This window comes from Kogia breviceps, chromosome 10 (genome assembly GCF_026419965.1).
Source record: "Kogia breviceps isolate mKogBre1 chromosome 10, mKogBre1 haplotype 1, whole genome shotgun sequence".
NCBI lineage: Eukaryota > Metazoa > Chordata > Mammalia > Artiodactyla > Physeteridae > Kogia > Kogia breviceps.
The window spans coordinates 52,931,477-52,948,300 of NC_081319.1; the positions used below are offsets into that span (position 1 = coordinate 52,931,477).

General features: G+C 41.8%; 1 protein-coding gene across 1 annotated transcript in view; it reads left to right on the top strand.

The window, feature by feature from the left end:
- The first annotated feature begins 448 nt into the window (after positions 1 to 448).
- Positions 449 to 16,824, top strand: part of DYNC1LI1 (dynein cytoplasmic 1 light intermediate chain 1) — a 46,998-nt gene continuing 30,622 nt past the window's right edge. Inside the window, exons 1-2 of the mRNA XM_059077370.2 lie at positions 449 to 692; positions 886 to 959. Of these exons, the coding sequence (XP_058933353.1) occupies positions 547 to 692; positions 886 to 959 (220 nt within the window). The 5' untranslated portion in view covers positions 449 to 546. The remainder of the gene's footprint in view (positions 693 to 885; positions 960 to 16,824) is intronic.

The window sequence follows — 16,824 nt, forward strand, 5'->3', positions numbered from 1 at the left end:
GAAGACGACACAGGAATGAGGCAAAGAGAATCTGCAGAACAATGGTGAAAGGAGATTCCAGGATGAAATTAGGAATCTCTTTTGTATTACGTACAAAGAACAACCAACTCCAACTGCAGCAGGCGGGACGGCAATGACAGTGCAGGAATTCCACACCCGCTGCGGGGTTTGTGGACCCGACTGAAGAGTGGGAGGGAGCACTATGCACCTGACACACCCCAGCGCGCTCAGCTGCAGCCTAGGGCTGCGGAGGGGGTGGCAGGAAGCGCTTCTTCCCGCTGAGCTCAGGAAGACTGGGGCTGCAGCATTGCGGCCCGCCAGGCCACCTGCGCACGCGCATTTCCCCTTCGCCGGCCGGCAGCCTGCTGCGCACGCGCAGTTCGCCGTCTCTCGCTCCATCAGTCCCTGCAGTGCCTGGGCCCCACCCCCGCAGGCCCCGCCCCGCTGCCGTGCGCCGAACGCTGCGTATCCGGGTTCTCGCCTCCGCCGCCGCCGACGCCGCCAGGCTCATTCAGCTTTGCTGGGACCGGTGTGTTCCCGACCAAGATGGCGGCCGTGGGGCGAGTCGGCTCTTTCGGTTCCTCTCCGGCGGGATTAACCTCGACTTACACGGGCGGTCCCTTGGCCAACGAGCTAACCTCGGGCAACGGCGGCACCGCGGCAGGGGACGATGAGGATGGGCAGAACCTTTGGTAAGGACCGCACCCTTCCCCGGTCCCCGCCGGCACCCCGGGGCCGGGGACACCCCGGGGTCGCGTGCCCGCCGGCGCTCGGCGCCTGGCCCAGGCCGCCGCGTTCTCGGCCGCCCCCGCCCGGGCGCGCGAGGCCGGTAGCGTTCCTCCCGCAAGGGGCTCCAGCCTGAGCGTGCGCCTTGCTCCCCGCCAGGTCCTGCATCCTCAGCGAGGTCTCCACCCGTTCGCGCTCCAAGCTCCCCGCGGGGAAGAACGTGCTGCTGCTGGGTAAGTGCCCCCACCTGCTCCGCCCTGCGCGGCCCCCCAGCGTGGCCTGGGTTTGGATGCGCCCGCCGCTCTCTGGCTCGCTTTGTGCGGACAGCCGGGGCTGGCTCCGCCCCTCCGCCCGACCTGTGGCTGACAGCTGGGGGAGAAGGAGAACAGGGACCCTTGCCCCGGGACCCGCAGGGACCCGCCCTCCGCTGAAAGTTTCTCCTCCCCTGGGTGTGTGGGGTTGGCCCTGACAGTTTCCTCCGGGAAGGACAATGCGATAGCCCATCTGAGAGATTCTAGTGGCTTGGGGTTTACCTAGAAAATAAGGACGTTTTTTCTTTCATGACAAAAATTGGTAAGCAGGAGGCTCTTCGCGGCAGCTCCAGTGAGAATGGCATGGCATCAATATTTAATAGCCGTCTCTTTGTATAATTTACAGAAGCTAGAAATGAGACCTGGTGTAGTTGTGATAAATGTAATTATTTGATTCAGCTTTTACGGGTACAGTGGGCTCGTGTTGCAGCTGTCTTTTTCACTGTCACTTATAATTCTGAAATGTGTAAAGTGCAGTAAACGTTTACCTTTCTCGTTCAGTCCCTTCGGCCTGATGGGTGTAATAATGAGAAATGGTCTAATATCTCAAATCTCCTGATTGTTCTATATTCCCTCTGCTCTCTGAAAGTTATGTATTTTGTTTCTTTACTGACTCTGGGGGTGGACATGGAGAACAATTCACAGGTTCACATTTTTTCAGGCTTAGCTCCAAAGTAACTTAGAGATTTCTTTCATATTCTTTAGATGTGAAAATTTGAAGTTTGGCTTATAGGATGATCGTTGAATTTTAAAACTTTGGTATTGATGTCTCAAGACTTTAATGTTCATTTAAAAACAGGAAGGGAAACAAGTCAAATGATACTTGTCAGGGTCCGCTTTTAATGGGAATGTTTAGATAGAAACATTTTTCATGAACTCGACAATCTACAATATATGATTCTTGGCGTTATTTAAAGTTACTGGAGCTAGTTGAAAAATCGTTACTTTAAAAAAATATATATATATCACTTTATTTATATTTTTGGCTGTGTTGGGTCTTCGGTGCTGAGCTCCAGCTTTCTCTAGTTCTGGCGAGCGGGGGCTACTCTTTGTTGCAGTGTGTGGGCTTCTCATTGCGGTGGCTTCTCTTGTTGCGGAGCACGGACTCTAGGCGCCAGGCCTCAGTAGTTGTGGCACGCAGGCCCAGTAGTTGTGGCACATGGGCTTAGTTGCTCCACGGCATGTGAGATCTTCCCGGACCAGGGCTCGCACCAGGGTTCCCTGCATTGGCAGGCGGATTCTTTACCATTGTGCTACCAGGGAAATCCCTACCTTTATTTTTAATGTGATTGAAAGTACCTACTGTGGATTCACCTGGGTTCATTCATGACCCTATCACATACTAGTCCTATGATCTTAAGCAAGTTCTTTGACTTATATGACCCTCAGTTTTTTCTTCCTTAAAATGGATGTTACAGAAATAATAATGCCTACTTCCTAGTGTTATGAGGAGAACTGAATGAGATGTTTGTGAAGTGGTAACAGCAGAGTGACTTTTTGTGATGAGTCTCTTAACTGGATTAGAAAATATTTTATCAGAACTCTTTTTAAAAATTGAGTCAGTGCCTACATAACTGTTATTTATAGGGCAGAGATAGATTAGGATCCAAGAGCAAAAAAAAAAATTCAGAAAATGTTTTCAGATTACTAGTTTAAACATTACTATTAAGTGCTAAACTAAAATGGACCTAACACAAAGTGACTTCGTTGAAGTGGGTTATATTTCAAATACTCTAAGTTAAATAAGACGTCTTTTCAAATACTGCCATTGTAAAGATAAGATTCCTGAATTTTGTTTTCATTTTATAAGTTCCTCCCAGTTATTGCTGTGCATTAGATGTTAGTTACATGGCTCTGTTTTTAATGGAACAAAAATGACAGTTTTGTCCATTTCTTAACGTTCCTAATTTGCACTGAGGTTGCACCGTGCTTTTTTTTTAACCTCTTTTTTTAATCTGCCTTTGACACTGGGTCAGTGCTTATGGCTGAATATATTTAGAGGTTCTAGACCTCCATCCTTCCAAACTTAGAATAGATTAAATTTCCTTTTATATAAGCTTTTTTTTTTTCAAATTTATTTTATTTTTTGGCCACACCATGCGTCACGCAGCCTCTTAATTCTCCAACCGGGGATCAGACCTGTGCCCCTTGCAGTGGAAGTGTAGAGTCTTAACCACTGGACCACCAGGGAGGTCCCTTATATGAGCTTAATAGTTCATAAAGCTCCATCTAGTATCAAGTTACGCAAGCTTAAAATTAAAAAAATTTTGAGAGTACTGTTACTATTGGGATTTTCATCAAAGTCCTTTTCAGCTTTGGAAAAAGCTGATAACAGATTTTTATACCGATTACATAAATAGGGTTAATTTTCTAGAATACCTCTAAAGATTTCTTAAAGACATTTTACCATCACTTATTATGGCCGCATTCAGTTAATGCTGGTAGAGGGGAGAAAGAGAAATAGGGATTGTGGTTTTCTTTGTTATGAGTTTGAAGGTGCTAGGCAGGAGGATGCTTGGCCCTAATATGTCTTTCATGAATTACGGTGATCTCTGGAGTCTCATATTTAAAAAACCAAATCTGAGACTATAACAAGGTTTTACATTTCCAGCAACTGTATAGAATAGGAACGTTGATCAAGGCTTAAGTACCCCAAACACAAATTGCAGTTTAACTTTACTTTGGTACACGGCCTCCCCTCCCACTGCCTGTGGGTGAAAGGGGTCAGAACTAGCAATGTGTGCATATGTGTAAGCCATCCTCAAAGCATTTTCATATGAATCTTAGTTTGCCTCCTCTGTCCCCCTTTCCCCATCCCCCACAAAACCTGGGAGATAGATGTTAACACCAGTTATAGATGAGGTACTGAATCTTAGAGACCTGTTCAGTGAGTTTTCTGAGGTCACACAGCTATAAAGACCCTGCCTTCTGTGACTCTGGCCTGGTTTTCCAACTTGATAGAAGTTCCTTCAAGGGAGGAAGTGCCACGTACTCTTCCTACTGCATAACTTTTTTAAAAGGCCATCTTTGAGTAAAAGTACTAATGATTATTTTAAAGTAAAATCCAAATATTTGTTGGATTCTGGAATGTAGCTTAATGAGGGACACGTCTGTTGCCATGGCATTTGTGTTGAAGCATTTACCTGGGCCTGACCCCTAGTGAAACCCAGAAACACTATGGCATTAGCATTTAACCATTGTTTCATGAAAGATTTTGAGAATGAACTTGTTTGTTCTTAATATTAAAAGGAATAACTTTAAAAAAATATTTATTCATTTGGCTGCGTTGGATCTTAGTTGTGGCACGTAGCGTCTTTCGCTGTGGCGCGAGGGTTTGTGGGCTCTGGAGCACGTGGGCTTAGTAGTTGTGGCGCGCTCGCTTAGTTTCCCCACTGCACGTGGGATCTTAGTTCTGACCAGGGATCGAACCTGCGTCCCCTGCATTGGAAGGTGGATTCGTAACCACTGGACCACCAGGGAAGTCCCTAAAAGGCAAAATTTCTTGTGCATGTATTTTAAGTAGGATTTAACTTATAAATGGTCCTTTTAAGAACTGTTTTTTCCTCTTTACCCTTTATATTTAATCAAACTTTACTACAGTGATTGTAATTATGTGTATTTCAGTAGCTGTTTTTGAGGGCACTTTCTCCATAACTTGGTTACTTAACCATGTTTTGATAAGAAAACTACCTAAGGAAAATAACAACAACAATGATACTTAAAATTTATTAGAGCACTTACCTGTACCAGCCACATAAGGATTGTTTACATACCGTGATTATCCCCTTAAAGATCAGGAAACAAACACAGAGCTGTTAAGTAATTTGCTGTGAGGTTACATAGCCAGAAAAGGGGCAACATCAGGATTCTGAATTGTGCAGCCTGGCTCCACTGGACTGTCTCTCTACAGGACGAGAGCTTTCTTTGTAGGAAAAGCAGTAAGATGTTTAGCAGTTATTGAGGAATTTTATCTGATTCTGGTGATGTAATCTGTCTCACTGCAAAAAAATCTCACTGATAAAGATTAATTGAATTCTTTGTCTGTGAAGATACATATGTAGCCCTGGACCCCAGCACAGTGCCTGGCTTATAGATAAGACATCAGTATAACTTCATGATTTAAGGCCAACATGAATTAATGAAAGCTAGTTGGCCCTTTGGTAAATCATGTAAACCTCATTTTTCTCATCTGTAAATTAAGATATTTGGATTTAGTCATCTCTTAAGTCTTATCTCTTCTGACGTTCTGTAATTATTTCTAATTGTAAAGCTTATTTCTAATTGTAAAGCTTGTGAGTTGTATATTTTTAAAGAAATGGTTTGAGAACATATTGCAATTGGGTTTAAATTAGTGAAGTAATTCTTCGCATACGTGGGCTGTTTGATTCCACTCAGGGAAGAAATCTCGCGTCTGCAGTTTTCCCTGAAGGTGATAATTCAGGATAGTGTGCAGCCAAAAAAAGTCCCACAAAATACTGAGCATCATCAGGAGTGAAACTAGTTTCTATTATGTTTGAATTATTGCAAGTAGGAAACCTCAAGATATACACTGGACTAGAGATCTGTTCAGAGAAGTAACTTGTCAAGGAAGTGAATGGTTTTCTGTGTGAGGACTTACTCTAAAAATAATGAGATTGTTCAGTCAGAAACTTAATTGTGGGAGAAGCTGGGATTAAAGATCCCCAAGGTTATATGACTTGTGGGAAACACAGATTTTTATCAGTTGATGCTGTTTTCTGGCATGATTGGTTATGGGAATGTGAGGCAAGGAATAGTGTTACCACATATATGATACTGGACTGGTAATTTTCAAAGGATTAAGGAAACTATTGCCTGTTATGTGTTACTACTGCTAAAAATATAAAATGTTTTTGAGAGTCCAATGGCATATTGATATTTTATGATGGTCAGCAATCTATTAAGGCCACATAGTAAATAATCCAGGCTCTGTGAGCCATAATCGTCTCTGTTGTAACTACTCAACTCTGCCCTTGTAGCCCCCAAAGAGCCATAGATAATCCATAAGTGGATGGGTGTGGCAGTATTTAGTAAAATTTTATTTACAAAAACAGGCAGCAGACCAGATTTGGCCTGTGGGCTCGTTTGTAGACTCCTGCTTTAGGCTATTACAGGCATCAATTTTATCAGTAAGCACAGGTACCAGTTAAAAGAGGTTTCTGGTTAATGGAATATGATGTTTGGCCCCTAATAGGTGCTCAGTAAATAAACGTTGGATGATTGATGACCAGCTTTTACTTTATTCCAGCTAGAGGTATAGTTTCAACACAGGTTTAAGAAATGTCAAGAGTGGTTCATATATTTCCCCTTAGTGCTGCTGTCAAAAACAGAAAACAGAGCTGGAAGAACTACAGATGTCGGCCAGTACAGTGGTAAGTCAGCTGGTGTGAAGTCTATGTGAGAGGTCAGCAAAAGTACTTTGAAAATGCAAAACACACAGGAGCTTTGAGTTAAGAAAAAGAAAAGACCCAAGTTCAGCATGGGACTGTTACTATTGAGTGACCATGGACTAACATTTTGGGGCCTTATTTGTAAAGTCAGGGCAGTGGCTGTTAGACTTCACAGGTAACCTCTTTATTTATTTGTTCATCAAGCATTTATTAGAACGTGCTGTGCATAAAATGCTCTGCTGGGTCATCTGGAGGAAACGGGGCTCACTAGGTCCCTGCACTCCAGGAGCTTATAACCTTCTGTGGGGAAAGACTCAAAGTATATAGTAAAAAAATCAAACGTCAGTCTGAAATAATTGCTAAATAGCTTACATAAGTTTTTATAGAAAAGGTGGTATCTGAGTAAAATTTTGCTAAGTAGGGTGGGGAGGAGGACACTGCAGGACTAAGGGAACGTGTTGCTGTAGCTAAAAACCTGGTGAAAAGGCCCGGGGTGCTCAGGAGTGGAAGAGTCCTTAACTAGAGGCCCCCAGGTATGGGAGTCAGCCCTTCCTACCATTCGAAGCTGTGGGACTGTGGGCAAATTACAGCCTCCTAACTGAGATTCTTTCATAGTTCCTGGGATTAAAAGAACTGAAAGAAATTATGTGTAACATACCTTCCTCTTAAAATTAGTATTCACTATTTTAAATTATAAAAGTAATACATGTTTCTTGCCAGAGAGAGAGAGAGAAAAAAAAATTTATGAGGATAGGAATGTTCATTTTTTCTATGTGTGTATATATTTTTTAAACAAAATAGGCTCATACCTTGTGTTTTGAAGTCAGATTTTTTTTCTTTATGTATCAGAGGGTTTTTTTTGCATGGCAGTAGATATGGATTTCTTCCCTTTTAATGACTGAATAAAATATGTGGCTCTATCATAATTATAAGATTGGTAAACAGATTATTATTATTATACCCCATTTTCCACTTGCCAAATATTATCTTTGGGATAAATTCTTGTAAGTTGAATTGCTGGGTCAAAAAGTATATATCTTTTAAGTCTTTTTGTATATTACTAAACAGTATTTTTGGAAAGCTGTACCATTCTACATTCCCACCATCAGTATGTGAAAGTTGTTTGTCTAGCACTCTTGCTGACACCAAGGATTATTCATTTTAATCTTTGCCTATCTGGTAGGTAGGTTAAAAATTGACATGTTGGGGGCTTCCCTGGTGGCGCAGTGGTTGAGAGTCCGCCTGCCTATGCAGGGGACACGGGTTCGTGCCCTGGTCTGGGAAGATCCCACATGCCGCGGAGCAGCTGGACCCATGAGCTATGGCAGCTGAGCCTGTGCATCCGGAGCCTGTGCTCCGCAACGGGAGAGGCCACAACAGTGAGAGGCCCGTGTACCACAAAAAAAAAAAAAAAAAAAAAAAAAAAAAGGCATGTTAATTTAAAGGCAATTTTATTGTAAAATATGTATTATGTTTGTTAATTAAGAACTATTGCATTAGTGTGACTTTGACCTTCTGGAGCATAGGAACTGTTAATAACCATTGGGATCAGCACTTGTTGGCCTTGGTGAATGTTTATTGAATTAAACTCAGTGGTTTTCAGTTCATGTCTAGTCAGGCTGCAAGAGTGAGAGAAATGATAAAGGGATAAGTTCTATTTTTTAATGTGATGTGGATTGCCGAATGATGATATTCAAAGGTAGGGCTTTGGCCAACTGATGGGGTGGGAGTATCATATATTATGCTTGTTACTTGAGTGTTCTGCTAGGTGCTTTACTATGTAGCATGTTCACTGTTTTGGAGAAGAGGGCTTTGAACCCCAGGTTACACAGCTGAGCTAGGATTTAGGGTTGGGTTTGTCTAACTTTCCACTGTATGTGCACTCCTTGACGTATTGGAGGGAGGTAGTCTTGAGTCACCTGGTGCAGATGCTACAGCTGGTTAAGTTTCTCCCTGCTCTTGCCGGGTGAGGAAAGGGAGGAGATGCTCTTTGTGAGATGGACAGCAGATTAAAACCTCCCACCCTATCTGAGTCATCAGGTAATTTATGGAAGGCCATGCAGAAGGTCCAAGCCCAAAAGTACCTCCAGTGATGACTCCTCATGGCTCTTGTCACCAGAGCTTTCAGGTAAAATAGGATGATTTATCTTATATAATACAAAGCCAAATCAAAAATGTTAATTTTACGATGTTGGTATCTTACTTGGATAAAGAAGGAATATGGCAGGTTAGAATTCTCTCTGTCATGATACTGTGGACCATAAAATTTCCTACAGAAGTGTGGAAGTGTGAATCAAAGGTCTGCATAGAAAGCAGGCATCAGGCACACAAACCTGTGCTGAGCAAGAAGAGTACAGTGCTTCAGCTTTCCACAATAGCAGGAAAGGAAACTGGGAGGAAAGGGAGGCAGAGTGCTGCTTAATTTTACCTCTTGTCATCCCTGTCTGTCTTGAGCTGGGGGGAGAAGATTGGAAGCTGTTCCCTATCAATGACAGTGATAATAGTGTGGAGGTGCATTGCTGGATTTAAATCCTGACCCTTCTTTAGCAAATTGCTTAATCTTTCAGATTATACTGTTTACCTTTTAGGATTATCGTGAGGATTGTATGAGGTAATGTTTGTAAAACACTTCAAACAGTGGCATACATGGGAAGTGTTCAAGATAGCTGTTGCTAACATATTGTGTGTACTTAGTGTTCTGACTGCTCATTTTCATGATTCAGGTTTTTATGTTATCTTTTTAAAACATGGTTGATGTCTTATAAAAATTTTTTTTCCTAGTGTATCACTGATCAAGGAGGTATGAATTGTAATAGTCAAATAATTTTAAATCCATCACTTTAGAGATTGTCTGGATTTTACCTCCCCCTCTGTTTAGAAGACAGGGAGCAAATGGAGATACCTGCCTTGTCTGGGTTCACACATCTAATGGTGACAATGTTACAGCTGGAAATCACATCTCCTAGATCTTTACATATTTAATTCATAAATTATCATCATAAAGTTTATGGACAGTACATCATATTGCTGAATTAGATCTTTTGAGGACATAAAACAATATCATGAGCACACCTTTACCTCTATACCGTTTTGGTGACTTGGTGTGGAGTTTTTCTTTTGTAATCAATTTGGTTTTCTAATTTGAGCTACGAAGTGAGAGTTGATGGCTGTTACTGCTTTATGGTAAAACCAAAGTTCTTTTAAGTGCTTGGATCCTGTACTTGGTTCACTCACAGAGAGTGACTTATTTGAATAGGGTTCAGACAAATAATTTGAAATACAGGCTTATTTGCTATGGAGAATTTCACTGTAATTGGATGAATAAATCTTTCCTCCTTTTGGTCCATCCTCTAGGACAGGGTTTAGCCTATAGACTGTTTTAGTATGGCCAGCAAGCTAAGAATGGGGTTTGTTTGTTTTTTACATTTTTAAAGAGTTGGAGGGGGAGAACTAAAGATAAATATGTGACAGAGACCTTATGTGACCTGCAAAGCTTACAATATTGCTCTCTAGTCCCTTACAGAAAAAGTTGCCCAGTGCCTGGATGAGGACATGAAAATAACTTTATTATAATAGAATTTGATCTAATGAAAAGTTACGGTTTTAAAAAATTTTTATTTTATTTTGGGGTATAGTTGATTTACAATGTTGTATTAGTTTCAGGTGTACAGCAAAATGAATCAGTTATGCATACACATGTATCTGTTCTTTTCCAGATACTTTTCCCATTTACGTTATTATAGAATATTGAGCAGAGTTCCCTGTGCTGTACAGTAGGTCCTTGTTGGTTATCTATTTTAAAAATAGTTGTGTGTACATGTCAATCCCAAACTCCCAATTTATCTCCACCACCCCTCCCCTCCCGCCTTTCCCCTTTGGTAACCATAAGTTTGTTTCATTCTGTGAGCCTGTTTCTGTTTTGTAAGTAAGTTCATTTGTATCATTTTAAAATTAATTAATTAATTAATTTATGGCTGCATTGTTTTTCGTTGCTGCGTGCAGGCTGTCTCTAGTTGTGGCGAGCAGGGGCCACTCTTCTTTACGGTGTGTGGGCTTCTTATTGTAGTGGCTTCTCTTGTTGTGGAGCACGGGCTGTAGGTGCTTCAGTAGTTGTGGCTCGCGGGCTCTAGAGCACAGGCTCAGTAGTTGCAGCGTGTGGGCTTAGTTGCTCTGCAGCATTGTGGGATCTTCCCGGACCAGGGCTCAAACCTGTGTCCCCTGCATTGGCAGGTAGATTCTTAGCCACTGTGCCACCAGGGAAGCCCCACTGTATCATTTTTATAGATTCTGCATATAAGTGATATCATATGATATTTGTCTTGATCTGTTTGACTTACTTCACTTAGTATGATCATCTCCAGTTCCATCCATGTTGCAGCAAATGGCATTATTTCATTCTTTTTAATGGCTGAGTAATATTCCATTGTATATATGTACTACATCCTTTTTATCCATTCCTCTGTTGATGGACATTTAGGTTGCTTCCATGTCCTGGGTATTGTAAACAGCGCTGCAATGAACACTGGGGTGCATGTATCCTTTTGAACCTTGGTCTTCTCTGGATATATACCCAGGAGTGGGATTGCTGGATCATATGGTAGCTCTATTCTTAGTTTTTTAAGAAACCTCCATACTGTTCTCCATAGTAACTGTACCAATTTACATTCCCACCAATGTAGGAGGGTTCCCTTTTCTCCACACCCTCTCCAGCATTTATTGTTTGTAGACTTTTTGATGATGGCCATTCTGAGTGGTGTAAAGTGATATCTCATTGCATTTTTTCCCCCTTTGGCTGCATTGGGTCTTCGTTGCTGCGCGTGGGCTTTTCTCTAATTGTGGTGAGCGGGGGCTACACTTCATTGCAGTGCACAGGCTTCTCATTGTGGTGGCTTCTCTTATTGCAGAGCACAGGTTCTAGGTGTGCGGGCTTCAGTAGTTGTGTCACATGGGCTCAGTAGTTGTGGCTCACAGGCTCCAGATCGCAGGCTCAGTAGTTGTGGCATGCAGGCTTAGTTGCTCCACGGCATGTGGGATCTTCCTGGACCAGGGCTCAAACACATGTCCCCTGCATTGGCAGGCAGATTCTTAACCACTGTGCCACCAGGGAAGTCCCTCATTGTAGTTTCGATGTGCGTTTCTCTAATAATTAGCTATGTTGAACATCTTTCCATGTGCCTCTTGGCCATCTGTATGTCTTCTTTGGAGAAATGTCTATTTAGGTCTTCTGCCCATTTTTTGATTGGGTTGCTTCTTTGATATCGAGCTGCATGAACTGTTTGTAGATTAATCCCTTGCATCATTTGCAAATATTTTCTCCCGTTCTATGGGTTGTCTCTTCATTTTGTTTATGGTTTCCTTTGCTGTGCAAAAGCTTTTGAGTTTAATTAGGTCCCATCTGTTTATTTTTGTTTTTATTTCTATTACTCTAGGAAATGGATCGAAAAAGATGTTGCTGCGATTTATGTCAGAGTGTTTTTCCTATGTTTTCCTCTAAGAGTTTTATAGTGTCAGGTCTTACATGTAGCTCTTCAATCCATTTTGGGTTTTTTTGTTTGTATGGTGTTAAAGGATATTCTAATTTCATTCTTTTACAGATAGCTGTCCAGTTTTCTCAGCACCACTTATTCAAGAGACTGTCTTTTCTCCACTGTATAGTCTTGCCTCCTTTGTTGTAGATTAGTTGACCATAGGTTTGTGGGTTTATTTCTGGGCTGTCTATCCTGTTCCATTGATCTATATTTCTGTTTTTGTGCCAGTATCAAACTGTTTTGATGACTGTAGCTTTGTAGTATAGTCTAAGTCAGGGAGCCTGATTCATCCAACTCTGTTTTTCTTTATCAAGATTGCTTTGGCTGTTTGGGGTCTTTTGTGTCTCCATACAAATTAAAAAAATTTTTTTTCTAGTTCTGTGAAAAATGCCTTTGGTAATTTGATAGGAGGGATTGCACTGAATCTGTAGATTGCCTTGGGTAGTATAGTCATTTTGACAATATTGATCCTTTCAGTACAAGAACATGGTATATCATATCTTTGCATCTGTTTGTGTCATTTTCGATTTCTTTCATCAGTGTCTTAGTTTTCCAAGTACAGGTCTTTTGCCTCCTTATGTAGGTTTATTCCTAGGTGTTTTATTCTTTTTGATGCAGTGGTAAATAGGATTGTTTCTTTAATTTCTCTTTCTGGTCTTTCGTTGTTAGTATATAGAAATGTAATAGATTTCTGTGTATTTATTTTGTATCCTGCAAATTTACCAAATTCATTGATGAGCTCTAGTAGTTTTCTGGTAGCATCTTTTTTTTTTTTTTTTTTTTTTTTTTTTTGCGGTACATGGGCCTCTCACTGTTGTGGCCTCGCTCCGGAGACCGGGGCACAAACCCGTGTCCCCCGCGTAGGCAGGCAGACTCTCAACCACTGTGCCATCTGGTAGCATCTTTAGGATTTTATACGTATAGTATCATGTCATCGGCACACAGTGACAGTTTCACTTCTTTTCCAATTTGGATTCCTTTTATTTCTTTTTCTTCTCTGATTGCCGTGGCTAGGACTTACAAAACTATGTTGTATAAAATTGGCGAGAGTGGACATCCTTGTCTTGTTCCTGATCTTAGAGGAAATGCTGAATTTTCTTAGCTTTTGCTTGTCAAATCTGAATGAGAACCTTGCTGAGTATTCGTTGTTGTAGGTTCTTCCCTTTCATCACTTTCAATATATTATGTCACTCCCTTGTGGCCTGTGGAGTTTTTGCTGAGAAATCAGCTGATAATCTTATGGGAATTGCCTTGTATATTATTTATTACTTTTAATATTTTTTCTTTGTCTTTAATTTTTGTCAGTTTGATTGCTACGTGTCTCAGCATGTTCCACCTTGGGTTTATCCTGCCTGGGACTCTGTGCTTCCTGGACTTGGGTGACTGTTTCCTTTCCCATGTTAGGAAAATTTTCAGCGATTATCTCTTCAGATGTTTTCTCAGGTCCTTTCTCTCTCTCTTCTCCTTCTGGGACCCCTATAATGTGAATGTTGGTGTGTTTAGTGTTGTCCCAGAGGTCTCTTAGACTGTCTTCATTTTTTTCATTCTTTTTTTCTTTATTCTGTTCTGCGGCAGTGATTTCCACCATTTTGTCTTCTTATCTGTTCTTCTGTCTCGTTTATTCTACTATGGTTTCTTTCTAGTGTATTTTTTATTTCAGTTATTTATTGTTCATTTCTGTTTGTTCGTTAGTTCTTCTGGGTCTTTGTTAAGCATTTCTTGTATCTTCTCGATCTGTCCCTCCATTCTTTTTCCAAGATCTCAGCTCGTCTTTACTATTATTACTCTGAATTCTTTTTCAGGTAGATGGCCTATCTCCACTTAGTTCTTTTGGGGTGTTATCTTGTTCCTTCATCTGGAACATTTACCTCTGCCATCTCATCTTCTCTAACTTACTGTGATTGTGGTTTCCATTCTGCAGCCTGCAGGATTGTAGTTCTTCTTGCTTCTGCTTTCTGCCCCCTGGTGGATGAAGCTGTCTAAGAGGCTTGTGGAGGCTTTCTGGTCAGAGGGACTGGCTCCTGCTCTGGTGGGTGGAGGTGGGTGTTGTCCCTCTGGTGTGCAGGGTTGTGTCAGGGAATGTGTTTAGTGGGGAGCTGTGTGCTCAGGAAGACTTTAAGTATTAGTCTGTCTGCTGATGGGTGGGGGCTGTGTTCCCACCCTGTTGGTTGTTTGGCCTGAAGCATCCCAGCACTGGAGCCTACAGGCTGTTGGGAGGGGCCAGGTCTTGGTGAGATAATGGCCGCCTCCAGGAGGGCTCACGCCCCTGAGTACTCCCCAGAACTACTGCTGCCAGTGTCTTTGTCCCTGCAGTGAGCCACAGCTGCCCCCTGCCTCTGCAGGAGACCCTGTAATACCAGCAGGTAGGTCTGGTCCAGGTTCTTATGAGGCCACTGCTTTTTTCCCTGGGTCCTGATATGCATGAAACCTTGTGTGCTCCCTCCAAGAGTGGAGTTTCTGTTTCCCCCAGTCCTGTGGAATTGCTGCAGTCAAACCCTGATGGCCTTCAAAGCCAGATTCTCTGGGAGCTTTTCCTCCCTTTGCCAGACCTGCAGGCTGGGGAGCCTGACGTGGGAATCAGAACTTTCACTCCTGTGGGAGAACTTCTGTGGTATAATTATTTTTCAGTTTGTGGGTTGCCCATCCAGTGGGTATGGGATTTGATTTTATCATGATTGTGCCCACTCTTACTGTCTCATTGTGACTTTGTCTTTGGATGTAGGATATCCTTTTTGGTAGGTTCCAGCGTTTTTTTGTTGATGATTGTTCAGCAGTTAGTTGTGATTTTGGTGTTTTTGTAAGAAAAGGTGGGCTCACATTTTTCTACTCTGCCATCTTGTCTTGGAAGCTCTAGTTACGTTTTTTTTTGTTTTTGTTTTTTGCTGTGCCCCATGGCTTGTGGGATCCTAGTTCCCCAAACAGGGATTGAACCTTGGCCATCGGCAGTGAAAGCATGGGATGCTAACTGCTGTACCACCAGGGAATTCCCTGATTTGTTTTAAAAACACCTTTAAAATATGCCCTCTTTAAGAAAGCCTAATATAGAAATGCACATTTAGATGAACTATTTAGAGAATAAATTTAACATAATCACTAAAGAGTGCTTTGTAGAAGGGCTTTCATCTTAGTCTGTTTAAACAGGAACTCTCTACTTGTACAAGTATATGTTTACAGATCATTAACTATTTGGCTGGCACACTTAATGCTGGTGTGTCTGATTCACTGCCAGCTGAAGGCTGAGGAACTGAAGATAAAACTTTCTTAAAGTTCATAGATGTTACCTAGGTGCATTCTTTCAGCATTGTTTGAAGCCACACAGGTCCCATTGCCCTACTTGCCACTCTAAAGGTATATTAATTGGATAGAATGAAGTATGTATGTAATTTTTACTTTATTTTACTCATACTATTAGGCTCTGTGTTTTTTTTTCCAAAAATGACTTGGAATTTAATGGCTTTTGTTTATTGAATGGTTAGGCCATTAAAGATGATTTTTAAATGTCCATCGATTCCAAACATAGGCATCCTGAATTTTAACATTTTTTGATCCTTCTAATTGTATAATAGAATAAAGAGAAGGTTCATGACGGACTTTTTAGTATCTTCAAACTTAATTCAGCTTGGCTGTGGCAAGGCAGCTGAAATACTGAACTTGGTACAGTGACTAGAAAGTTTTCCTAAGTTTAGTGAAGGAGGTATGTTTTATGCTCTGTTATTGATGAGAGGGAGCCGCTTGAATTTTATAGATATGAGTGATTAATTATTATAGTAGATTGTGGTAAAGGCCCAGGATAAGCAATGACAGATGAGGTATACTTATGAAAACAGTGACTCCATGTGGTTGTTATTAAGAAATAAGAATGTTGGTAAAGGATCTTCTGTGTATAGGACAGGTGCTATAGAGTGAATGAGTCCCCTCAAATTCATGTTGAAATTCTAACCTCCAATATGATGGAATTAGGAGGTGGGGTCTTTGGCAGATGATTAGGTCATGAAGGTGGAGCCCTCATGAATGGGGTTAGGGCCCTTACAAAAGAGATGCCAGAGAGCTCTCTCACCCTTTCTGCCATGTGAGGACACAGTGAGAAAACTGTCCCCCCTGACCCAGGAAGTCAGCCCTTACTAGAGACCAAACCTGCCAGCACTTTGATCTTGGACTTCCCAGCCTCCAGAACTGTTAGAAATACATATCTGTTGTTTAAAGCCACCCAGCCTATGGTGTTTTTGTTATAGCAGCCCAGAGACTAAGATACGGTTTCTGGTTTTGGCGAGCAAGCAAGCAAGTACCCGTTAAGAATGGGATAATTTCTTTCCTGTAAGCATCTTAAAAGCAAGGACTTTATATCTTGCTTAGTGTTAAGATAACTTGCCCAGAGAATATTTATTGAAAGAAGGGGACAGACGTGACACACTGAAGGAAACACAAAAAAGCTGACACACTACAGTGAAGTATATGAGTGTGTGGTATGTTGTGGAAGTACAAAGGAGGGTGCTTAACCAGACTTCTGGAGTAAGAGAAAGCTTCTTAGAGGAGACTAAACTGTGACAGGAAGGATAAGGTAGTGTTCTCCCAGGTGCAGTGAGGGGAGGGGAAGAATGTTCCAGAAAGAAATGAAAGCATGTGTGAAGATTTAGAGTTGAGAGAGCAAGGCCTCTCTGCTGCACTGGAAGAAGTTGTGAATGGCTGGAGCCTAGCGTGCAGGTGGTGGGACATGGTGAGAGATAGGCAGGAAAGGTAAGGGGGCCTTTGCAAGGGACATTGGCCTTTACAGTTTGCCCTTTACTGCCAGAACAGCAGGAAGACCCTTAGGGTTTTTTTTCTGCCATTTTATGAAAATTCCAAACATACGGA